General features: G+C 38.4%; 1 protein-coding gene across 1 annotated transcript in view; it reads left to right on the forward strand.

The window, feature by feature from the left end:
* The window catches only part of NEK10 (NIMA related kinase 10), a gene marked incomplete at its 3' end in the record, with an annotated part of 310503 nt that overhangs the window by 158865 nt on the left and 125278 nt on the right, over window positions 1-26360 (forward strand). Inside the window, exon 26 of the mRNA XM_082847516.1 lies at window positions 14516-14729. Coding sequence (XP_082703642.1) covers window positions 14516-14729 — 214 coding nt within the window. The remainder of the gene's footprint in view (window positions 1-14515; window positions 14730-26360) is intronic.

Here is a 26360-nt window from a genome sequence, read left to right on the forward strand (position 1 = left end):
CCTGAGCAAAAGAGCTTGTTAATTTGAAGAACTGAAAAAAGTTGGAGATGCAGCATGTCAAGTAAGGGAGAGAATAGCCAGCAAATGGACCTGGGAGGCTGACAGGACCCAGGTTGACAGGTTCTACAGGCCACACTGAGGGTTTTGAATTTTTATCTCCAGTATTGAGGAGAGGACTGAAGGGTTATTAACAGATTGAGATATAGTGAAAATTTCTTTAGCAGAGATCATTCTGGCTGATCTCCAGGGAATAGACTGAAGGGAATGAGAGTGGGAAGGAGAACCAGGTTCAGCTGTCCACTGAGAGATGATGGAGGTTTTGACTAGAGTGGTGGTGTTGATGGAAAGAAGTGGGTTGTTCCCACTGTGGGCTGGAATTTGAGTCAACAAGTTTTGGAGTACAATCGTAAGATGTTTAAAAAATACTTCAGTTAACTGGGAAAATGGAATGGCATCGAGAATATGAAAACAATTGGATTTATTATGTGGAACCTCAGCAAATGGAGCCAAGACCATGGAATGGAAGTTCTGGGGCGGGGCCAAGGTGAGCTCGCCATTAGGAAGTGTATGTCAGAATTAGAGCTATCCACAGTGGAGCAGGCTGCTGATGGATGGTGAGTTCCCTGTCACCAGAGTGTTTAAGAGGATGAATGAACACTATTAGGGGACTCCAGATGAAATGTTCTGAGTACACTTTTAATTCAAAATACTAAGGTGCCATAATTAGTAGGAAATGACAATTTAATTTTAAAGCTGACTACAAATTAAGATTGCAGTATGCAGCCTATAACAGATATAGTTTTCATTTAAAGTTATGCAAGACAGTGGGTTCACATTGTGAAGTTTTATCTTTAGAAAATTTGACATAAAACCAAAATCAGTTGTGAGTTGCATGCAATTACATACTTGAATTGCTTTGGATTTTCAGTCTTTAAAAATTAAGTTTCAGGGACTTCCCTGGTGGTGCAGTGGTTGAGAATCTGCTTGCCAATGCAGGGGACACGGGTTCAAGACCTGGTCTCGGAAGATCCCACATGCCTCGGAGCAACTAAGCCCGTGCGCCACAACTATTGAGCCTGCGCTCTAGAGCCTGCAAGCCACAACTACTGAGTCCATGTGCCACAACTACTGAAGCCCACATGCCTAGAGCCTGAGCTCTGCAACAAGAGAAGCCACCGCAATGAGAAGCCTGCGCACCGCAATGAAGGGTAGCCCCTGCTCGCCGCAACTAGAGAAATCCCGCGCGAAGCAATGAAGACCCAACAACGAAGACCCAATGCAGCCAAAAATAAATAAATAAATAAATAATTTTAAAAATTAAGTTTCAAAAGAACTAGGGAACAAATACAATTTCCTGTTTTCTTACCTTAGCAGACTTTTAAATTGGGAGAATAACTTAGTAACCCTGAAGAGTTTGAGGCAGAAAATAAATATATTTTACTGCTCTGCTCAGTACCAGCATTACTATTTTTACCTTCCAGTACACTGTTAAGAGAATGTTATCTATTTACTTTCTAAAGTAAGAACTTGCTTTAAAGTAAAGGAAGGACATTTCCTTTTATGCACACAATATTCCCATTGCCTAAGTTTTCTCTGTCTGTGCTTGGTTGCATAAGCTCTCTGGCACTTTGTTTCAGAGGCAGTCATAAGGACTAAAGAAGTTAGTTTTGGCTAGTTCTAAGGACAAGTGGATCTTTGCATTTTCCATCCTATCTTCAACTCTTTGTTTCTTTTCTTTTTTTTTAAGATTTAATTTTATTTAATTTTGGCTGCGTTGGGTCTTCGTTGCTGCGCGCGGGCTTTCTCTAGTTGTGGTGAGCAGGTAGGTCTATTCTTCTTTGTGGTGCATGAGCTTCTCCTTGTGGTGGCTTCTCTTGCTGTGGAGCATGGGCCTTAGGCACGCAGGCTCAGTAGTTGTGGCGCACGGGCTTAGTTGCTCCGCAACATGTGGGATATTCCCAGACCAGGGATGAAACCTGTGTCCTGTGCATTGGCATTCAGATTCTTAACGACTGCACCACTGGGGAAGTCCCACCTCTTTGTTTCTTAAAACATGAAATGAAGACAGTTGAACATTGTATCCCTTTACTTCTTTCATCTGGTTTCTCAGAGTAGAGTGGGGACGAAGTGGGTAGCATGAGTGGAATATCCCAGATGTTTTTTCTAAAACGTGATTTTATGCTTATTTGATTAGAGAATCATTAAAGCATTCAGTTGCTCTTAAGAATTTCTCTGAAATATCCAAGCAGGGAGGCATTTCACAGCAATGAGGATAAACTGGAACTTCTGGTAGGAGATATTCCTAAGATTCCAAAAGTGTATACCGAAATATTTTAGGTTATAGACAGGTAAATTCTTAGATGTTAGGCTTAGTTCATTTGTTCATTTGTTCATTCATTCATTTGCTGAGTACCCATCAGGACCCAGATTCCATTTTACATGCAGAGGAGATCATGGTGAAGGAGACACAGGTCCCTCCTCTCAACAAGTTTGCAGTTTCCAGTGGTGAAACAGACCATTATGATACAATGGTTACAGTAGTTTTACGTATTGAAATATAGACAGTGCAATAAGAACATGTAAAAGGGGGACAGTGAGTCTGTCTAAGGGTGTCCAAGAAGTCTTCCTAATGGAGACTTGGAAAAGAGTGGTAAGCACATAAGGGATGTGGTTTGGGAAAGAGTAGATACAATCAGCAAAAACCAAATTCAAGCAGAGTGAATAAAATAACCAAGAAATGGGGGCATAGGTGAGCCATGGGCTGTTTGGGAAAGAACAAGTAGGAGCATTTGGTGTGTTGCTGTGGGGGGAAGAGGGGGTGAGGCTGTGGAGGGAGGTAAGGGCTAGTTTAGGAGGAGCTTGTATCACATGCAGGGAGTTTTAATTTTGTCCTTTTGGGCCATGAGGGGATATTGAGGAATTCTGAGCAGAGGAGTGATGTCATCAGTTTTGGAATATTTTTCTGGTAGCAGTTTACAATATGGATCAGAGGTGGACAAGAGATGTGTGTGTCATTTAGGAGACTGTTTCAGTGGTCCAAGCAAGTGATGATGAAATACGCCAATAGCCATGGGATTAGAGGGGAATGATACGGATTTGAGAAATATTTAGGAGGTAGAAGCCACAGGCTTTGGTGTTGGTTGAATGAGGGAGGAGGTGGAAGAGAAAGAAAATTGTGGATTTTCTTTTTAATTTATTGGGCACTTTACAGGGATGGCTTCATTTAATCACCATACCAGCTTGATGTAGTAGATACTATGATTATCCCATTTTACAGATTATAGTCCCAGGCTATCTGGGATTTAGAAGCTAAACCTTACCCAAGATCAGAGTTAATAAAGGGCGAGCCAGGATTTAACCCCCAACAATCAGACCCAGAGCCTGCAGGCCTAATTATGATGCTAAACTGCATCTCCCAGGTGGTTCCTTTTCTGATGATGGCAAACATAGGAAGGGGAGTAGCTTTGGGAGAGGAGGAGATGACTAAATGCCAGAACAGAGGCCATTCTGAATTCCATTTACCATAATATATAACTGTATAATTTGTAAAACTAGCTTACATTGCTTTATTATTTAAAAAAATAAAAAGCTCAGCTGATAATTCAACTGACAGTACCTTGAATCAATTTAAATATCTGCAGACTAAGAATTTAGAACTTAGAATTCAGACTAAGACTTTAGAATATCTGCACTAATGAAAGGGGTTTTTGTAGTCATAATCAACACTTGGTCAACTGAGCATTTTTATCTGCTTTAATCCCTTTTGCTAATTAAGTGAACGTGAGGAACCAGATTTAATTAAAAGTGAAGTTGAACACTTAGCTTCTTTTGTGATTATAAGTGAAAGTAAGAAACTTGAATACAGTATTCAAGGTCATGAAATTCTTAATAATTTTATCTTTGAATTTGTGTTTTAGAAGTGAAGTCTGATGGGACAAGGAGCATGTGTCTTGGGGGCTTGGACCCTAGTGTACATGTGGTCCCTCCAGCTCCCTGGCTTAAGTTCTCAGCCACCTGATTCCAGCCCTCTGGGCCTCTGCCTGGCCTCCAGCTCCACCTTCCTGTCCCTGTCCCATTGCTGCTGCCCTCTACCTGGTATGGTGATTGGGTGTGTCAGCAAAGGAGGACTGTGTTCCACCTTTATGCCTCACCCCCCATAGGATATGGAGGCAGGCAAGGAGATGGTCAGGGTGGAGTAGGTGCCCTGTTGTATCTGAGGTAGGACAAAGAAGAGGCCATCCCTGACCAGGCTGGTGGCACCCTGGCTTGTTTGGAGGGTGATTCAGTGGGGGCCTCTTGCTGACCTCTAATCCAGGTACCAATTGCATCCTGCTGTCATGGAGGTTGCAATATCTTGGGGGGTTTCTTATCTACCATCAACTGGGATGCTGGACTATGGGAAGGGGAGATTGACTTCCTCACTCCCTGCTGGGGCCTCACAATTATGTGGGACACCCCCCAAATTATGTAGTTGGCCCTGTCTCCTCAATCTCTTGCCTTATTTTGTATATAATAAATGCATAGACTGAACTTTGTTAAGTAAGAATTCAGCAAATATGTCTGTCATAACCATAGTGCAAGCCCCCTTTGTTAGAACTTGAAAAAAAATAGCATAAAGATAAAGCATGAAATGATAATGACTTAAAATTTGATTAAGACGTGCATATTATACTCATGGTTATTAAAGCCAAGAAAGGAGAGAGAGATCAAAGTTGCAGATTAGGAGGATGCTGGGCTCACCTCCCCTCATCCAAACAACAGCTCTTGTTGAAATCAACCTGGGGACAAGCAGAACAGCTCTTCTGCAACCAAGGCTGTAAAGAAAGATCCACACGGAGTCCGGTAGGAAGGGAGAATGATGTGGTCGGGACCTTCACCCTTAGCAGGGACACAGGAGAGGAGGGGACATCACAGGCTCAGGGATCCTCCCTGGGGAGTGAGGGATTCCAGCCACACATTGGACAGCCCAGCCCTGGGATACAACACTGGGAAGACAAGCCCCTTAGCTGGTTTGAAACCCAGTGGGGCTTACCAAAGGGCTGTAAGAAACTGGGCCTCTGCTCTTGAAGAGCACACAGACTTGCTTGCTCCCAGTCAAAGTGTGGAGGCAGCACATTGAAAACTGCCAGGGGCTCTGACAAGCTAGCCAGGGCTACTGCATTACACCCCCCGCCCACCCCTCACCTGGCTCCTGCTGTAGCCCCTCTTGCTCCAACACTGCTCTGCACTAAGGCAGAGTGTGCCACTAACTACAAGAGTTTGCACACTTGGAGGGAACAGAGCTGGCTTGGATCCCAGCCCTGCCTCTGACCAGGGCATAGGCAGCCATTGCCAGCACATGTGTCCCTGTGCACTCTTGGGAGGGAGCAAACTCAGCTCAGTAGTGTGATACCAACCCCTCCAGCCACAACCCAGCCTCTAGCCAAGCAAGCACATCAGGGATAAAGTGAAATCAGAAAAGAAGTACAACCCTAAGCCCTCAGGCCCTGAATCTATACCCCAAACCAAGGCTGAGACTGCCATCACACCTGGAAGAAACCCAAATTCTTCAGAGCTCCTGCTCCAGCCCCTGTGGTTCTGACCGCACCCTTGACAGGGTGGTGATGGCCACTGACTGAGCAGAGGAGAAGCCCTAGCTTGCACCTGGCTCTGGACAAGAATCCCTAGCTTGCACCTTCTCTGCACAAGAAGCCTGTGTGCAAGCACAGGTCACTATCCACACCTCCCCTCCCAGGAAACTGTGCAGCCTGCCACTGCCAGGGTCCTGTGATCCAGGGACAACTTCCCCAGGAGAACGCATGGTGTGCCTCAGGCTGTTGCAACATCATGCTGGCCTCTGCTGCCACAGGTTCGCCCTCCATTTCGTACCCATCCCTACCCCCTGGCCTGAGTGAGCCAGAGCCCCATAATCAGCTGCTACTTTAAACCCGTTCTGTGTGGTGGGAACAGACACGCTCAGGCAACTTATATGCAGAGGCAGGGTCAAATCCAAAGCCGAACCCCAAGAGCTGTGTGAACAAAGAAGAGAAAGGGGAATTTCTCCCAGCAGCCTCAGGAGCAGTGGAATAAATCTCCACAGCCAACTTGATATACTCTGCATCACTGGAATACGTGAATAGACAAGAAATAATCCCAAATTTGAGGTGGTGGACTTTAAGAGCAATTGTAGACTTGGGGTTTGCTTTCTGTATATAATTTCTTTCTGGTTTTATGTTTATCTTAGTTTAGTATTTAGAGTTTATTATCATGGGTAGATTTGTTTATTGACTTAGTGGCTCTCTTCCTTTATGTTTTCTTTTTTTTTAATTTATATATATAGAGTTTTTTTTCCTTTTTCTCTTTTTGTGAGTGTGTATGTGTATGCTTCTTTGTGTGATTTTGTCTGTATAGCTTTGCTTTTACCATTTGTCCTAGGGTTCTGTCTGTCCGTTTTTTTTTTCTTTTTTAGTATAGTTTTTCATGCTTGTTATCATTGGTGGATTTGTTTTTTGCTTTGGTTGCTCTCCTCTTTCTTTCTTTCTTTCTTTTCTTTTTTTATTACTTTTTATTTTTTTCATTATTAATATTTTTTTAATTTTTTATTTTAATAACTGTATTTTATTTATTTTTCTTTCTTTCTTTCTTTTTTCTCCCATTTCTTCTGAGCCGTGTGGCTGACAGGATCTTATTGCTCTGGCCGGGTGTCAGGCCTGTGCCTCTGAGGTGGGAGAGCTGAGTTCAGGACATTGGTCCACCAGAGGCTTCCCAGCTCCACATAATATCAAACAGTGAAAGCTCTCCCAAAGATCTCCATGTAAATGCTAAGACCCAACTTCACTCAAGAATCCACAAGCTACAGTGCTGGACACCCTATGCCAAACAACTAGCAAGAAGGGAACACATCCCCACCCATTAGCAGAGAGGTTGCCTAAAATCATAATAAAATCACAGGAACCCCAAAACACACCATTGGACATGGTCCTGCCCACCAGAAAGACAAGATCCAGCCTCATGCACCAGAATACAGGCACCAGTCCCCTTCAACAGGAAGCCTATACAACCCACTGAACAAAACTTAGCCACTGGGGGCAGACAGCAAAAACAACAGGAACTACAAACGTACAGCCTGTGAAAAGGAGATCCCAAACACAGTAAGAAAAGCAAAATGAGAAGACAGAGAAACACACAGCAGATGAAGGAGCAAGGAAAAACCCACCAGACCAAACAAATGAAGAGGAAATAGGCAGTCTACTTGAAAAAGAATTCAGGGTAATGATGGTAAAGATGATCTAAAATCTTGGAAGTACAATGGAGAAAATACAGGAAACATTTAACAATGACCTAGAAGAACTAAAGAGCAAACAAACAATGATGAAGAACACAATAAATAAATTAAATTTTTTTAGAAGGAATGAGTAGCAGAATAACTGAGGCAGAAGAACGAATAAGTGACGTGCAAGATAAAATAGTGGAAATAAGTACTGCAGAGCAGAATAAAGAAAAAAGAATGAAAAGATTTGAGGATAGTCTTAGAGACCTCTGGGACAACATTAAATGTACCAACATTCAAATTATAGGGGTCCCAGAAGAAGAAGAGAAAAAGAAAGGGACTGAGAAAATATTTGAAGAGATTATAGTTGAACACTTCCCTAATATGGGAAAGGAAATGTCAAGTCCAAGAAGTGCAGGGAATCCCATACAGGGTAAATCCAAGGAGAAACATACCAAGACACTTATTAATCAAACTACCAAGAATTAAATACAAAGAAAAAATATTAAAAGCAACAAGTGAAAAACAACAAATAACATAAAAGGGGATCCCCATAAGGTTAACAGCTGATCTTTCAGCAGAAACTCTGCAAGCCAGAAGGGACTGGCAAGACATATTTAAAGTGAAGAAAGGGAAAAACCTACAACAAAGATTACTCTACCCAGCAAGCATCTCATGCAGATTTAATGGAGAAATTAACACCTTTACAAACAAACAAAAGCTGACAGAATTCAGCACCACGAAACCAGCTTTACAACTTTAGCTTTACAAATGCTAAGGGAACTTCTCTAGGCGGGAAACACAAGAGAAGGAAGAGGCCTACAATAACAAACACAAAGCAATTAAGAAAATGGTAATAGGAACATACATATTGAAAACTACATAAATGTAAATGCATTAAATGCTCCAACCAAAAGACATAGACTGGCTGAATGCATACAAAAAGAAGACCCGTATACATGCTGTCTACAAGAGACCCACTTCAGACTTAGGGACACATACAGACTGAAAGTGAGGGGATGGAAAAAGATATTCTATGCAAATGGAAATCAAAAGAAAGCTGGAGTGGCAATTCTCATATCAGACAAAATAGATTTTAAAATAAAGACTATTAGAAGAGACAAAGAAGGATACTACATAGTGATCAAGGGATCAATCCAAGAGAAGATATAGCATTTATAAATATATGTGCCCCCACATCGGAGCACCTCAATACATAAGGCAAATGCTAACAATCATAAAACGGGAAACCGACAGAAACACAACCATAGTAGGGGACTTTAACACCCCATTTTCACCAATGGACAGATCATCCAAAATGAAAATAAATAAGAAAACACAAGCTTTAAATGATACATTACACAAGATGCCCTTAATTGATGTTTATAGGACATTCCATCCAAAAATAACACAATACACTTTCTTCTCAAGTGCTCAAGGAATGTTCTCCAGGATAGATCATATCTTGGGTCACAGATCAAGCCTTTGTAAATTTAAGAAAATTGAAATTGTGTCAAGTATCTATTCCAACCACAACGCTATGAGACTAGATACAAATTACAGGAAAAAAATCTATAAAATACAAACAAATGGAGGCTAAACCATACACTACTAAATAACCAATAAATTACTGAAGAAATCAAAGAGGAAATTGAGAGATACCTAGAAACAAATGACAATGAAAACCTGATGACCCAAAACCTATGGGATGCAGCAAAAGCAGTTCTAAGAGGGAAGTTTATAGCAATATGATCCTACTCCAGAAACAAGAAACCTCTCAAGTAAACAACCAAACCTTACACCTAAAGCAACAAGAAGAACAGAAAAACCCTAAAGTTAGCAGAAGGAAAGAAATAGACATCAGATCAGAAATAAATGAAAAATAAATGAAGGAAATGATAGCAAAGATCAATAAAACTAAAAGCTGGTTCTTTGAGAAGATAAACAAAATTGATAAACCATTATCCAGTCTCATCAAGAAAAAACCAGAGAAAACTCAAATCAATAGAATTAGAAATGAAAAAGGAGAAGTAACAACTGACACTGCACAAATACAAAAGATGATAAGAGATTACTACAAGCAACTCTATGCCAATAAAATGGACAACCTGGAAGAAATGGACAAATTCTTAGAAGTGCACAACCTGCCAAGACTGAATCAGGAAGAAATAGAAAATATGAACAGACCAATCACAAGCACTGAAATTGAAACTGTGATTAAAAATCTTACAACAAACAAAAGCCTGGGACCAGATGGCTTCACAGGCGAATTCTATCAAACATTTAGAGAAGAGCTAATACCTATCCTTCTCAAACTCTTCCAAAATATAGCAGAGGGAGGAACACTCCCAAACTCATTCTATGAGGCCACCATCACCCTGATACCAAAACCAGACAAAGATGTCACAAAGAAAGAAAACTACAGGCCAGTATCACTGATGAACGTAGATGCAGAAATCCTCAACAAAATACTAGAAAACAGTATCCAACTGCACATTAACAGGAGCATACACCATGATCAAGTGGAGTTTATCCCAGGAATGCAAGGATTCTTCAATATATGCAAATCAATCAATGTGGTAAGCCATATTAATAAATTGAAGGATAAAAACCATATTATCATCTCAATAGATGCAGTAAAGCTCTTGACAAAATTCAACACCCATTTATGATAAAAACCCTCCAGAGAGCAGGCATAGAGGGAACTTACCTCAACATAATAAAGGCCATATATGACAAACCCACAGACAACATCTTTCTCAATGGTGAATAACTGAAACCATTTCCTCTAAGATCAGGAAGAAGACAAGGTTGTCCACTCTCACCACTATTATTCAACATAATTTTGGACGTTTTAGCCACAGCAATCAGAGAAGAAAAAGAAATAAAAGGAATCCAAATCAAAAAGAAGTAAAGCTGTCACTGTTTGCAGATGACATGATACTATATATAGAGAATCCTAAAGATGCTACCAGAAAACTACTAGAGCTAATCAATGAATTTGGTAAAGTAGCAGGATACAAAATTAATGCACAGAAATCTTTTGCATTCCTATTCACTAATGATGAAAAATCTGAAAGAGAAGTTAAGGAAGCACTCCCATTTACCACTGCAACAAAAATAATAAAATACCTAGGGATAAACCTACCTTCAGAGACAAAAGTCCTGTATGCAGAAAACTATAAGACACTGATGGAAGAAGTTAAAGATGATACAAATAGATGGAGAGATATACCATGTTCTTGGATTGGAAGAATCAATATTGTGAAAATGACTATACTACCCAAAGCAATCTATGGATTCAATGCAGTCCCTATCAAATTACCAACGGCATTTTTCACAGAACTAGAACAAAAAATTTCACAATTTCTATGGAAATAAAAAAGACCCCAAATAGCCAAAGCAGTCTTGAGAAAGAAAGATGGAGCTGGAGGAATCAGGCTCCCGGACTTCAGACTATACTATAAAGCTACAGTAATCAAGACATTATGGTACTGACAAAAAAAACAGAAATATAGATCAATGGAACAGGATAGAAAGCCCAGAGATAAACCCCCACAATATGTTCACCTTATCTTTGATAAAGGAGGCAAGAGTATACAATGGAGAAAAGACAGCCTCTTCAATAAGTGGTGCTGGGAAAACTGGACAGCTACATGTAAAAGAATGAAATTAGAACACTTCCTAACACCATACAGAAAAATAAACTCAAAATGGATTAAAAACCTTAATGTCAGGCCAGACACTTTAAAACTCGTAGAGGAAAGCATAGGCAGACCAGTCTATGACGTAAATCACAGCAAGATCTTCTTTGACCCACCTCCTAGAGAAATGGAAATAAAAACAAAAATAAACAAATGGGACCTAATGAAACTTAAAAGCTTTTGCACAGCAAAGGAAACAATAAACAAGACAAAACGACAACCCTCAGAATGGGAGAAAATATTTGCAAATGAAGCAACTGACAGGGTTTAATCTCCAAAATATACAAGCAGCTCATGCAGTTCAATATCAAAAAACAAACAACCCAATCCAAACATGGGCAGAAGTCCTAAATAGACATTTCTCCAAAGAAGATATACAGATTGCCAACAAACACATGAAATAATGCTCAACATCACTAATCATTAGAGAAATGCAAATCAAAACTACAATGATGTGTCACCTCACACCAGTCTGAATGGCCATAATCAAAAAATCTACAAATAATAAATGCTGGAGAGGGTGTGGAGAAAAGGGAACCCTCTTGCACTGTTGGTGGGAATGTAAATTGATAAAGCCACTATGGAGAACAGTATGGAGGTTCCTTAAAAAACTGAAAATAGAACTACCATATGACCCAGCAATCCCGCTACTGGGCACATACCCTGAAAAAACCACAGTTCAAAAAGTGTCATGTGCCACAATGTTCATTGCAGCTCTATTTACAATAGCCAGGACATGGAAGCAACCTAAGTGTCCATCAACAGATGAATGGATAAAGAGGATGTGGTAAATATATACAATGGAATATTACTCAGCCATAAAAAGAAATGAAATTGAGTTATTTTTAATGAGGTGGATGGACCTAGAGTATGTCATACAGAGTGGAGTAAGTTAGAAAGAGAAGAACAAATACCATATACTAACACATATGTATGGAATCTAAACGAAAAATGGTTTTGAAGAACCTAGGCACAGGACAGGAATAAAGACACAGATGTAAAGAATGGACTTGAGGACACAGGGAAGGGGAAGTGTAAGCTGGGATGAAGTGAGAGAGTGACATGGACATAGATACCCTACCAAATGTAAAATAGATAGCTACTGGGAAGCAGCCATATGGCACAGGGATTTCAGCTCGGTTCTTTGTGACCACCTAGAGGGCTGGGTTATGGAGGGTGGTGGGAAGGAGCTGCAAGAGGGAGGAGATATGGGGATATAAGTATATATATATGTAAAGCTGATTCACTTTGTTATAAAGCAGAAACTAACACACCATTGTAAGGCAATTATACTCCAATAAAGAAAAAAAGAATAAAAAGAAAAAAAATAAAATAAAGGCAGCAAGAGAAAAACAGTCAGTTACAGGGAACTTCCATAAGGCTTTCAGCTGATATTTCTGCAGAAACATTGCAGGCCACAGGGAGTGGTATGATATATTTAACGTACTGAAAACAAAAAGCAAAACAAAAACCCTAGCCCTACCACCTAGGATACCAGCAGGGTTATCATTAGATTGTCTCTAAAATCAGGTACAAGGATGCCCACTCTCACCATTTCTACCATTTCTAGGTAACATAGTACTGGAATTCCTAGGCACAGCAGTCAGACAAGAAAAAGAAATAAAAGGCATCCAAATTGGAAGGGAAAAAGTAAAATTGTCACTATTTGCAGATGACATGATACTATATATATAAAACCCTAAGTTCTCCACCAAAAAACTATTAGAACTACTAAGTGATTCAGTAAATCAGGATACAACATTATTATATGGAAATCTCTTGATTTTTAAACAACATATAATAATGAATTCTCAGAAAGAGAATGTAAGAAAATAATGCCATTTATGGTTGCTTCACAAAGAATAAAATACATAGGAATTATCTCAGCCATATAAAAGAACGAAATTTTGCCATTTGCAACTACATGGATGGACTTAGAGGGTATCATGCTAATTGAACTAAGTCAGACAGAGAAAGAAAAATACTGTATCTTATCACATATATTAATCTAAAAAGTAAAACAAACGAATGAATATAACAAAATAGGACAGACTCATAGATACAGTGAACAAACCAGTGGGTAGAGGGGTTGGGGGAGAGGCAAGATAAGGGAAGAGGATTAAGAGGTACACTACTAGATATGAAATAGATATAAGGATATATTGTACAGCACAGGGACTATAGCCAATATTTTATAATAACTTTAAATGGAATACAATCTATAAAAATATTCAATCACTATGTTGTATACCTGAAACTACTCTAACATTGTAAATCATCTACAATTTAGAATAAAAGAAAAATAAAATAAATAAATAAATGCAAAGAAAACTCAAGGACAAATAATTAGAAAAATAACAAGTTAGAGTATTATTTTCACTTCTGTTATTAATAGTAATTGTGAGTAATAATTCTTGAGTCTTGCCTGGAGACATTAGTATAGTTGAAAGTTGTATTAACTTTGGGTTGCTAAATCAAATACAAGATGTGAAAATTAGATATTTTAGTCAAAGTCCAAATAAGTTAAATTTTATTGAGAAGTACACATAACTTCATTGAAATTAGAGCTTTTGAATTAAAAAGATAGACAAATATTGTAGTGAGGACCAGAATGTTTTAAATTATGCTAACCAGTGATCTTCATAATTGGTTACACAAGCATCTAGAATAGCCTTCTCTTAGTGTTTAGCTGTGACAGAAACAATGCTCCCTTTAGCAGGCTGATTGATATTTCCTACTGCCAAAATTCGAGAATTTTTTTTTTTTTTTTGTGGTACGCAGGCCTCATTGTTGTGGTCTCTCCCGTAGCGGAGCACAGGCTCAGCAGCCATGGCTCACGGGCCTAGCCGCTCCACGGCATGTGAGATCTTCCCGGACCGGGGCACGAACCCATGTCCCCTGCATCGGCAGGTGGACTCTCAACCACTGCGCCACCAGGGAAGCCCCGAGAAAATTTTTAGCATGTGATTTGTCAAATTATCTACTGTTAAAAATTATGAAGCACACCTTAAACCTCTAAGTAACTGGGTTGAATTTTATTTTTATGACATCACGCTTTATAAGACTCTCACTAATCAAAGTTGTTGACATTGCCCCTATACAGCTGGAAAAGGCCAAAATGTTGTTATCTGCCCACCCCCCAAGAATCCTGCCTTCCTTTTGGTGCATCAGGTGTGATCATCAGGGCCTATATTATTGGGATCATTCTTTGTTTAACTGGCCAATGAGTTGGAGTGGTTTTAGAAAATAACCACTTACACAAGAAGATGCAGACCCCACCTGCCCATCCTGAGACTGGGAGCAGCTTCCTGTGCAGCCTGTAACCCTTGCCCACCAGCCTAGCTGCAAAGAGAACAGTGCTGCTCCCTCTCCTCCCCAAACTTTCCAAATGCCTTTTGAGAGGTCTTCGATGCAAAGCTATGCTTGATGTCCACCTTGCCCGGGTTCTCTTGGGTGCAAACATCATGGGGGACACACAGCAGAATTTAAACTTGGCCCTTCACACCCCGTGGCCTGGTCCCGATTTTGACTAGAGGGCTGTAATTAGGTTATCTTCCCTTAGATGCCTCACTCCTGATGCAGAAACCCGCCCAGATATTGTAGAAGTCAGCTCCATGATATCAGATGTCATGATGAAGTATGTAGATAATTTATCCGCATCCCAGCTGACCTTGGAGAAGAAGCTGGAATGGGAACGGAGACACACACAGAGGTATTTTATGGAAGCCAACCGGAACACAGTCATGTGTCAGCACGAGCCGGTTCTTCTCTCTCAAGTAAGTGGAAATCTTTCAGTCTCTTCAGGATGCATTCTGATGGACTCTCTGAGGCTGTTCTTGCTTGTGTTGAGGAAAATTCATCTTAAGTTAGAAAAATGTTAATTGCTACATGTGATATTTACTACTATAGAGATACATATTTGCACCCATTTTGATCTTATAGAAAATTAAGTCAATATAATTGACGTTCCAAAGAACTAACCCATAATTTGTTGTAAATTACAAAACCAGAGGTATCAAAAAGATATCTTAGAAATTCTTTAAGTTTGTAATATGATCTTTGTATAAGTAGCAGTGACCGCTTATATTCAATTTATTCAGCAATCTTGGAAATATAGATGAAAATATTGTGTCAGTTTAAAGAAGGAAATAATATTTACCTTAAAATTTTTTTCTTATTAGTCTGTGTAATTGATTTCATTACTGTTTTTGGTGGTAATAATTTTGCCATGGTACAAATCAGAATATGTACTTTTATTTTTCATGACATTAACCTTTAAATTATTTTGATATTTAAGTTTATTTCTGAGTATACTTGAAAAAGGGGTGCCAAAGCCACAGACTTCCGCAAGTGCATGTGATGGTGCCTGTGACGCCCTTGTTTTATTTTCTCTCTGCCTTTGTTGTATCATGACCCATGACTTATCCTTTACTCACGCTCTGGTTTCCCTGAAAGCAGGGATTTAGTAAGGGGCGCTTCAACACATAAATGTTCTTTTTTAACCCTCCTGAGGATGGGCCCAGCACAATAGGGTTACAAAGCCCATCCTTGATCAGGATACCTGGTCACTAAATTCCTTGCCAGGATCTGCCTCAGCTGGGAAAATTATATAAGAATTAGTCTACCCCGCACACTGCGATGAAGAGTGGCCCCTGCTCGCTGCAACTAGAGAAAACCCTCACACAGAAACGAAGACCCAACACGGCCAAAAATAAATAAATTAATTAATTAATTTTAAAAAAAAGAATTAGTCTCCAAGAAGAGCCAGTTTTGATTTCTGGAATAACAGCATTTCCAGCAACCTTTTCTTTTTTTTAGAAGGAAAGCAATACTATTTGGTTGTTTATCTTGCCATGCTTGGAATCCGGAAGTTAAAGATTCAATCAATACAATTTTGGTGGGTTTTTTAAATTTTTATTTCATTTTTTATGTTTTTATTACAGTCATACCTTTTATTTCACTTTTCATGTTTTTTTAATTGAGGTATAGTTGATTTACAATATTATATTACTTTCAAGTATATAACATAGTGGTTCATAATTTTTCCATTTATACTCCATTCAAAGTTTTTATAAAATAGTAACTATATTCCTAGTGCTGTACATAGCATCCTTGTATCTTATTTATTTTATACCTAGTAGTTTGTGTCTCCTAATTCCCTACCCTTATCTTGCCCCTCCTCCTTCCGTCTCCCCACTGGAAACCACTAGTTTGTTCTCTATATATGTGAGTCTATTTGTTTTATTATATTCATTTGTTTGTTTTCTTTTTTTGAGATTCCACATACAACTGATATCATACAGTATTTGTTTTTCTCTGTCTGACTTATTTCACTAAGCATAATACCCTCCAGGTCCATCCATTTGGTTGCAAACAGCAAAATTTCATTCTTTTTTTATGGCTGAGTGGTATTCTACTGCATATATATGTACCACATCTTCTTTATAGTATTCTGCTTATGTTTTCTTTTAGGAGTTTTATTGATTCCAGTCTTACATTTAAGTCTTTAATCCATTTTGAAGTTATTTTCCTGTATGCTGTGAGAAAATGTTTTAATTTCATTCTTTTACATGTAGCTGTCCACTATTCCTAGCACCACTTATTGAAGAGACTGTCTTTTCCCCATTGTATATTCTTGCCTTCTTTGTCATAGATTAATAGACCAGAAGTGCATGGGTTTATTCCAGGCTCTCTATTCTAACCCATTGATCTATGTATCCATTTTTGTGCCAGTACCATACTGTATTGATGACTGTAGCTTTGTAATATAGTCTGAAGGGAGCATGATACCTCCAGCTCTGAGGCTTTTCTCAAGATTGCTTTGGCTATTTAAGATCTTTTGTGTTTCCATACACACTTTAGAATTTTTTTTCTACTTCTATGAAAAATACCACTGATATTTTGATAGGGATTGCATTGAATCTGTACATTGCCTTAGGTAGTATGATCATTTTTACAATGTTAATTCTTCCAATCCATGGACACAGTATCACTTGTCATCTTTTTTGTCCTCTTCAGTTTTTTTCTTCAGTGTCTTAGTGTTTTCCAATTCTTTAATGTCTTAAAGTTGTCCAGTTTTCCAACTCCAATTAAGGAGTTTTAACCTCCTTAATTAGGTATTTTTTTTTGATGGATGGTAAATGGGATTGTTTTCCTAACTTCTCTTTCTGATAGTTTGTTCTTAATGTGTAGAAATGTAACAGATTTCTGTATATTAATTTTGTATCCTGAAACATTACTGAATTCATTGATGAGTTATAGTAGTTTTTGGTGCTGCCTTTAAGATTTTCTATGTTTAGTACCACGTCATCTGCAAATAGTGACAATTTTACTTCTTTCTTTTCAATTTGGATTCCATTTGCTTCTTTTTCTTGTCTGATTGCTAAGGCTAGGACTTCCAATATTATGTTGAAAAAAAGTGGCAAGAATGGGCATCCTTGTCTTGTTCCTGATCTTAGAGGAAATGCTTTTAGCTCTTCACTTTTTAGTAGGCTGTTAGCTGTGGGTTTATCATATATGGGCTTTATTATGATGAGGTATGTTCCTTCTATACCCAGTTTGTGGAGAGTTTTTAACTGTAAGTGGATGTTGAATTTTGTCAAAACCTTTTTCTGCATCTATTAAGATGATCATATGATTTTTATTCTTCAATTTCTTTTTTTTTAAGTAGAGTTGATTTACAGTGTTGTGATAGTTTCTGGTGTACAGCAGGGTGATTCAGTTTTTGTATATATATGTTATTCTTTATCAGATTCTATTCCATTATAGGTTATTACAAGATATTGAATATAGTTCCCTGTTCCATAGAGTAGGTCCTGGTTGTTTTTCTACCTTATATATAATAGTGTGTATTTGTTAATCCCAAACTCCTAACTTATCACTCCTCCTTTCCCCTTTGGTAACCATAAGTTTGTTTTCTGTGTCTGTGAGTCAGTTTCTGTTTTGTAAATAAGTTCATTTGTGTCTGTTTTTTAGATTCCACATATAAGTGATATCATGTGATATTTGTCTTTCTCTGACTTCACTTAGTATGATAATCTATAGGCTCATTCACGTTGCTGCAAATTACATTATTTTATTCTTTTTTATGTCTGGGTAATATTTCATGGTATACATATATACCATATCTTCTTTATCCATTCATCTAGTGATGGACATTTAGGTTGCTTCCATGTCTTGGCTATTGTAAATAGTGCTGCTATGAACATTGGGGTGCATGTATCTTTTCAAATTAGAGTTTTCTTTGGATATATGCCCAGGAGTGGGATTGCTGGATCATATGGCAACTCTATTTTTAGTATTTTGAGGAACATCCATACTATTCTCTATAGTAGCTGCACAAATTTACATTCCTACCAACAGTGTAGGAGAATTCCCTTTTCTCCACACCTTCTCCAGCACTTATTATTTATAGACTTTTTGATGATGACCATTCAGACTGGTGTGAAGTGATATCTCATTGTAGTTTTGATTTGCATTTCTCTAATAATTAGCAATATTGAACATCTTCTCATGTGCCTTTTGTCCATCTCTATGCCGTTTTTGGAGAAATGTCAATTTAGGTCTTCTGTCCTTTTTTGATTGGTTTTTTTGTTTTTTGGATATTGAGTTGTATGAGCTGTTTGTATATTTTGGAGATTATTCCCTTGTCAGTCGCATCACTTGCAAATATTTTCCCAGTCTGTAGGTTGTCTTATTGTTTTGTTTCCTTTGATTAGGTCTCATTTGTTTATTTTTGCTTTTATTTCTTTTGCCTTAGGAGACAGATCCAAAAAAATATTGCTACAATTTATGTCAAAGAGTATTCTGCCTATGTTCTCTTCTGGGAGTTTTATGGTGTCATGTCTTATAATTAATCCTTTAAGCCATTTTGAGTTTATTTTTGTGTATGGTTTGAGGATGTGTTCTAAGTTCATTTATTTACATGCAGCTATTCAGCTTTCCCACCACCACTTCATGAAGAGACTGTCTTTTCTCCATTGTATTTTCTTGCCTCCTTTGTCAAAGATTAATTGACCATAGGTGTGTGGGTTTATTTCTGAGCTCTCTCTTCTATTGGAGTGATCTATATGTCTCTTTTTGTGCCAATACCATGCAGTTTTGATTGCTGTAGCTTTGTAGCATTGTCTGAAGTCTGTGAGGTTATGCCTCTAGCTCTCTTCCTTTTTCCTCAGGATTACTTTGGCAATTCTGGGTCTTTTTGTGGTTCCACATAAATTTTAGGGTTATTTGTTCTAGTTCATTGAAAGATGTCATGGGTAATTTGATAGGGATTGTATTAAACCTGTAGATTGCTTTGGATAGTATGACCATTTTAATAATATTAATTCTTTCATTCCAGGATCATGGGATATCTTTCTATTTCTTCTAATCATCTTCAATTTCCTTTAAAAATATTTTATAGTTTTTGGGATATAAGTCTTTCACCTCCTTGGTCAGGTTTATGCCTAAGTACTATTTTGTTTGTTTGGTGCAATTTTAAAGGGGATTTTTTTTTAACTTTCTTCTTCTGATATTTCATTGTTAGTGAAAAGAAATGCAACCAATTTCTGTATGTTAATCTTGTATCCTGCTACCTTGCTGAACTCATTGATCAGTTCTAGTAATTTTTGTGTGGAGTCTTTAGGGTTTTCTATATGTGTATATGCATCATATCATCTGCATATAATGACAATTTCACCTCTTCCCTTCCAATTTGGATACCTTTAATTTCCTTGTCTTGTCTGACTGCTGTGGCTCAGAAATTTGATACTATATTGAATAGAAATCATGAGAGTGGGTATCCTTGTCTCGTTCCTTGAATCTAGTGAGAAGGCTTTCAACTTTTCACCACTGAGTATTATGTTGGCTGTATTTTTGTCATAAATAGCTTTTATTATTCTGAATTATGCTCTATACCCACTTTGGTGCGAGTATTTTTTATGAAAGGATGTTGAATTTTATCAGATGCTTTTTCTGCATCTATTGAAATTATCATGTGGTTTTTGTCTTTTCTTCTGTTGATAATGGTGTATCACATTGATTGATTTACATGTGTGGAACCATCCTTGTGACCCTGGGATGAATCCAGCTTGATCATGGTATATGAAAAAGGATTTTTATATGTTGTTGGATTTGGTTTACTAATATTTTGTTGAGGACTTTTGCATCTATATCCATCAAAGATATTGGCCTATAATTTTCTTTTTGGTAGTGTCTTTGTCTGGTTTTAGTGTCAGGGTTATGGTGGCTTCATAGAATGACTGCAGGAGTGTTCTCTTCTTTTCAGTCTTTTGGAAGAGGTTGAGAAGGATTGGTATATATTCTTCTTTGTATGTTTATAGAATTCCCCAGTGGAGCCATCTGGTCCTGGACTTTTGTTTGCAGGGAGGTTTGGGTTTTTTTAAATTATTATTACAGATTCTATTTCACTTCTAGTGATTGGTCTGTTCAATTATCTATTTCCTTTTGATTCAGTTTTGGCAGGCTGTATGTTTCTAGAAACTTTTCCATTTCTTCTAGGTTGTCCAATTTGTTAACATATAATTGTTCATAGTATTCTCTTTTATTTTTTGGGTATTTCTACGGTATTGGTTGTTATTTCTCTTCTTTCATTTTCTTATTTTCTTTCTTTAGGTCCTCTCTCTTTCCTTCTTGGTGAGTTCCTCACTTTGTTAATGTGGTGTTTCACAGCGATTGATTTGTGGATTTGAGCCATTCTTGCATCCCTGAGATAAATCCCACTTGATGAAGATGTATGATCCTTTTAATGTATTGTTGAATACGGTTTACTAATATTTTCTTGAGAATTTTGCATTTATGTACATCAGTGATATTAGTCAGTAGTCTTTTTTATTATATCTTGGTCTGGCTTTGGTATAGTGTGATATTGGCCTTTTAGAATGTGTTCAAAAGTGTTTCTCTCTCTGAAACTTTTTGGAATAGTTTGTGAAGGATAGGTGCTAACTCTTTTCTAAATGTTTGGTAGAGTTTACCTGTGAAGGACCTGGTCCTGGACTTTAGTTTGTTGGATTTTTTATTACTATTTTAATTTCATTACTGGTAATTTTTCTGTTCATGTTTTCTATTTTTTCCAGGTTCAGTCTTGGGAGGTTCTACATTTCTTGGAATTTGTCCATTATTTCTTGTTTGTCCATTTTATTGGCATACAATCATTTATAGAACTCTTTCATGATTCTTTGTATTTCTGTGGTGTTTGTAACCTCTCATTTTTCATTTCTGATTATATTGATTTGAACCCTCTGTATTTTTCTCATTTTTTTCATAGTGAATCTGGCTAAAGGTTTATCAATTTTGTTTATATTTTCAAGACAATTGCTCTTAGATTCACTGATCTTTTTTTTCTTGTATTGTTGTGGGGTGTTTTTTTTTTTTGATCTCTATTTCATTTATTTCTCCTCTGATCTTTACATTTTCTTTCCTTCTGCTAACTTTGGGTTTTCTTCATTCTTCTTTTTCAAATTCCGTTAGGTGTAAGGTTAAGTTGGGTTTTTTATTGGTTTTTTGGGGGGAGGGTTGTTTGTTAGGTTTTGGTTTTGGGTGGGTTTTTTTTTCAATTTTTTCTTGTTTCCTAAGGTAGGCTTGTATTGCTATAAATTGCAATCTTTGAAATGCTTTTGCTGCATCCCATAGATTTTGGACTGTTGTGTTTCATTTTTGTTTGTCTACAAGTATTTTTTGATTTCCTCTTTGATTTCTTCAGTAATCCATTTGTTGTTTAGTAGCATATTGTTTAGCCTTCATGTGTTTGTGTATTTTGCAGTTTTTTTCTTGTAGTTGATTCTAGTCTCATAACATTGTGGTCAGAAAATACACTTGATATGATTTCATTTTTCTTAAATTTACTGAGACTTATTTTGTCACCTAACATGTGATCTATCCTGGAGAATGTTCCATGAATACTTGAAAGGAATGTGTATTCTTCTGCTTTTCGATGGAGTGTTTTATGTATATCTATTAAGTCTATTTGGTCTAGTGTGTCATTTAAGACCAATGTTTCCTTATTGATTTTCTGTCTGGATGATCTCTCCATTGATGTAAGTTGAGTGTTAAAGTCCTCTGCTATTATTGTGCTACTGTCAATCTCTCTAATTATGTTTGTTAATATTTGCTCTATGTATTTAGGTATTTATGTTGGGTGCTTATATATTTAAAATTGTTATATCTTCTTCTTTGCCCTCGATCATTGTAAAATTCTTCAGTCTTTTTACAGTCTTTGTTTTAAAGGCTATTTTGTCTAATTATTGCTACTCCAGCTTTCTTTTCATTTACACTTACATGGAATACCTTTTCCATCCCCTCACTTTCAGTCTGTGTGTGCCTTTGATTTGAAATGAGTGTCTTGTAGGAAGCATATATGTGGATCTTGCTTTTTTATCCATTCAGCCACTCTGTGTCTTTTGATTAGAGCATTTAGTTCATGTACATTTAAAGTAATTATTGATAGGTATGTACTTATTGCCATTTTGTCAATTGTTTTGTGGTTGTTGTTGTAGTTATTTTTGTGTTCTTTCTTCTTTTGTTCTCTTCACCTGTGGCTTGAGGACTATCTTTAGTGTTATGTTGGGATTTTTTTCTCTTTTTTTGTATGTCTATCATAGATTTTTGTTTTGTTATTACCATGAGGTTTATATATAGCTATATGCACATATATAAACACACAGATATACATTTTTAAATTTTAAGTTGCTGATCTCAATTTAAATTGCAGAAGGACTTCCGGGAAGATGGCAGAAGAGTAAGACGTGGAGATCACCTTCCTCCCCACAGATACACCAGAAATACATCTACACGTGGAACAACTCCTACAGAACACCTACTGAACGCTGGCAGAAGACCTCAGACCTCCCAAAAGGCAAGAAATCCCCCACGTACCTGGGTAGGGCAAAAGAAAAAAGAATAAACAGAGACAAAAGGATAGGGATGGGACCTGCACCAGTGGGAGGGAGCTGTGAAGGAGGAAAGGTTTCCACACACTAGGAAACCCCTTCGCAGGCAGAGACTGCGGGTGGCGGTTGGGGGGGGGCGGTTAGCAGCCACAGAGGAGAGCACAGCAACAGGGGTGCAGAGGGCAAAGTGGAGAGATCTGGCACAGAGGAAGGGCCGACTGGTACTCACCAGCCCAAGAGGCTTGTCTGCTCCCCCAGTGGGGTGCGCGGGGCTGGGAGCTGAGGCTCGGGCTTCGGTCAGAGCGCAGGGAGAGGACTGGGGTTGGTGGCATGAACACAGCCTGCAGGGGGTTAGTGCACCACAGCTAGCCAGGAGGGAGTCCAGGGAAAAGTCTGGACCTGCTGAAGAGGCAAGAGACATTTTCTTCCCTCTTTGTTTCCTGGTGTGTGAGGAGAGGGGATTAAGAGCGCTGCTTAAAGGAGCTCCAGAGACGGGTGCGAGCCGCAGCTAAAAGTGCAGATCCCAGAGACAGACATGAGATGCTAAGGCTGCTGCTGCCGCCACCAAGAAGCCTGTGTGCGAGCACAGGTCACTATCCACACCCCCTTCCGGGAAGCCTGTGCAGCCCACCACTGCCAGGGTCCCGTGATCCAGGGACAACTCCCCCGGGAGAACGCACAGCGCACCTCAGGCTGATGCAACATCATGCTGGCCTCTGCTGCTGCAGACTCGCCCTGCACTCCATGACTCTCCCTCCCCCCAGCCTGAGTGAGCCAGAGCCCCCGAGTCAACGGCTCCTTTAACCCCGTCCTGTCTGAGCAAAGAACAGACGCCCTCCGGCAACCTACACGCAGAGGTGGGGCCAAATCCAAAGCTGAGCCCCCAGGAGCTGTGAGAACAAAGAAGAGAAAGGGTAATCTCTCCCAGCAGCCTCAGCAGCAGCGGATTAAAGCTCCACAATCAACTTGATGTACCCTGCATCTGTGGAATACATTAATAGACAATGAATCAATCCAAATTAAGGAGGTGGACTTTGAGGGCAAGATTTATTATTTTTCCATCTTTTCCTCGTTTTGTGAGTGTGTATGTCTATGCTTCTGTGTGAGATTTTGTCTGTATAGCTTTGCTTCCACCATTTGTCCAAGGGTTCTATCCACCCGTTTTTTTTAAAAATTTTTTTCTTAAAAATTATTTTTTATTTTAATAACTTTATTTTACTTTATCTCCATTTCTTCTTACCTTCCTTCCCTCCTTTAGACAAGAATTATCCCAAATTGAGGTGGTGGACTTTGAGAGCAAGATTTATGATTTTTTCCCCTTTTCCTCTTTTTGTGAATGTATATGTGTATGCTTCTGTGTGACATTTTGTCTGTATAGCTTTGCTTCCACCATTTGTCCCAGGGTTCTATCTATCCGTTTTTTTGTTTTTTGGGTTTTTTTCCTCTAAATAATTTTTCTTTATTTTAATAACTTTATATATTTTATCTTACTTTATTTTATTTTACTTTATATGCTTTATTTCTTTTTTTCCTTCCTTCCCTCCTTTCTTCCTTCCTTCTTATCTCCCTCCCTCCCTCCCTCACTCCTTTCTTTCTTTCTTTCCTTCTTTCTTTCTACTTCTACTAATTCTTTCTTTCTACATTTTCTCCCTTTTCTTCTGAGCTGTGTGGATGAAAGGCTCTTGGTGTTGCAGCCAGGAGTTACTGCTGTTCCTCTGAGGTGGGAGAGCCAACTTCAGGACACTGGTCCACAAGAGACTTCCCAGCTGCACATAATATCAAATGGCAAAAATCTCCCAGAGATCTCCATCTCAACACCAGCACCCAGCTTCACTCAACGACCAGCAAGCTACAGTGCTGGACACCCTATGCCCAACAAATAGCAAGACAGGCACACAACCCCACCCATTAGCAGAGAGGCTGCCCAAAATCATAATAAGTCCACAGACACCCCAAAAAACACCACTGGACGTGGACCTGCTCACCAGAAAGAGAAGATCCAGCCTCATCCACCAGAACACAGGCACTAGTCCCCTCCACCAGGAAGCCTACACAACCCACTGAACCAACCTTAGCCACTGGGGACAGACACCAAAAACAACGGGAACTATGAACCTGTAGCCTGCAAAAAGGAGACCCCAAACACAGTAAGATAAGCAAAATGAGAAGACAGAAAAACACACAGCAGATGAAGAATCAAGATAAAAACCCACCAGACCTAACAAATGAAGAGGAAATAGGCAGTCTACCTGAAAAAGAATTCAGAATAATGATAATAAAGATGATCCAAAATCTTGGAAATAGAATAGACAAAATGCAAGAAACATTTAACAAGGACCTAGAAGAACTAAAGATGAAACAAACAATGATGAACAACACAATAAATGAAATGAAAAATACTCTACATGGTATCAATAGCAGAATAACTGACTCAGAAGAATGGATAAGTGACCTGGAAGATAAAATAGTGGAAATAACTACTGCATAGCAGAATAAAGAAAAAAGAATGAAAAGAACTGAGGACAGTCTCAGGGACCTCTGGGACAACATTAAACGCACCAACATACGTATTATAGGGGTTCCAGAAGAAGAAGAGGAAAAGAAAGGGACTGAGAAAATATTTCGAGATTATAGTTGAAAACTTCCCTAATATGGGAAAGGAAATAGTTATTCAAGTCCAGGAAGCACAGAGAGTCCCATACAGGATAAATCCAAGGAGAAACATGCCAAGACACATATTAATCAAACTGTCAAAAATTAAATGTAAAGAAAACATATTAAAAGCAGCAAGGGAAAAACAACAAATAACACACAGGGGAATCCCCATAAGGTTAACAGCTGATCTTTCAGCAGAAACTCTGCAAGCCAGAATGGAGTGGCAGGACATATTTAAAGTGATGAAGGAGAAAAACCTGCAACCAAGATTACTCTACCCAGTAAGGAACTCATTCAGATTTGATGAAGAATTTCAAAGCTTTACAGACAAGCAAAAGCTGAGAGAGTTCAGCACCACCAAACCAGCTCTACAACAACTGCTAAAGGAACTTCTCTAGGCAAGAAACACAACAGAAAGAAAAGACCTGCAATAACGAACCCAAAACAATTAAGAAAATGGGAATAGGAACATACATATAGATAATTACCTTAAATGTAAATGGACTAAATGCTCCCACCAAAAGATACAGATTGGCTGAATGGATACAAAAACAAGACCCATATATATGCTGTCTAAAAGAGAACCACTTCAGACCTAGAAACACATACAGACTGAAAGTAAGGGGATGCAAAAAGATATTTCATGCAAATGGAAACCAAAAGAAAGCTGGAGTAGCAGTTTTCATATCAGACAAAATAAACTTTAAAATAAAGACTATAAGAAGAGACAAAGAAGGACACTACATAATGGTCAAGGGATCGAACCAAGATGAAGATATAACAATTGTAAATATTTATGCACGCAACATAGGAGCACCTCAATACATAAGGCAAATACTAACAGCCATAAAAGGGGAAATCAAC

Source organism: Leucopleurus acutus (assembly GCF_964270905.1).
Source record: "Leucopleurus acutus genome assembly, chromosome: 10".
NCBI lineage: Eukaryota > Metazoa > Chordata > Mammalia > Artiodactyla > Delphinidae > Leucopleurus > Leucopleurus acutus.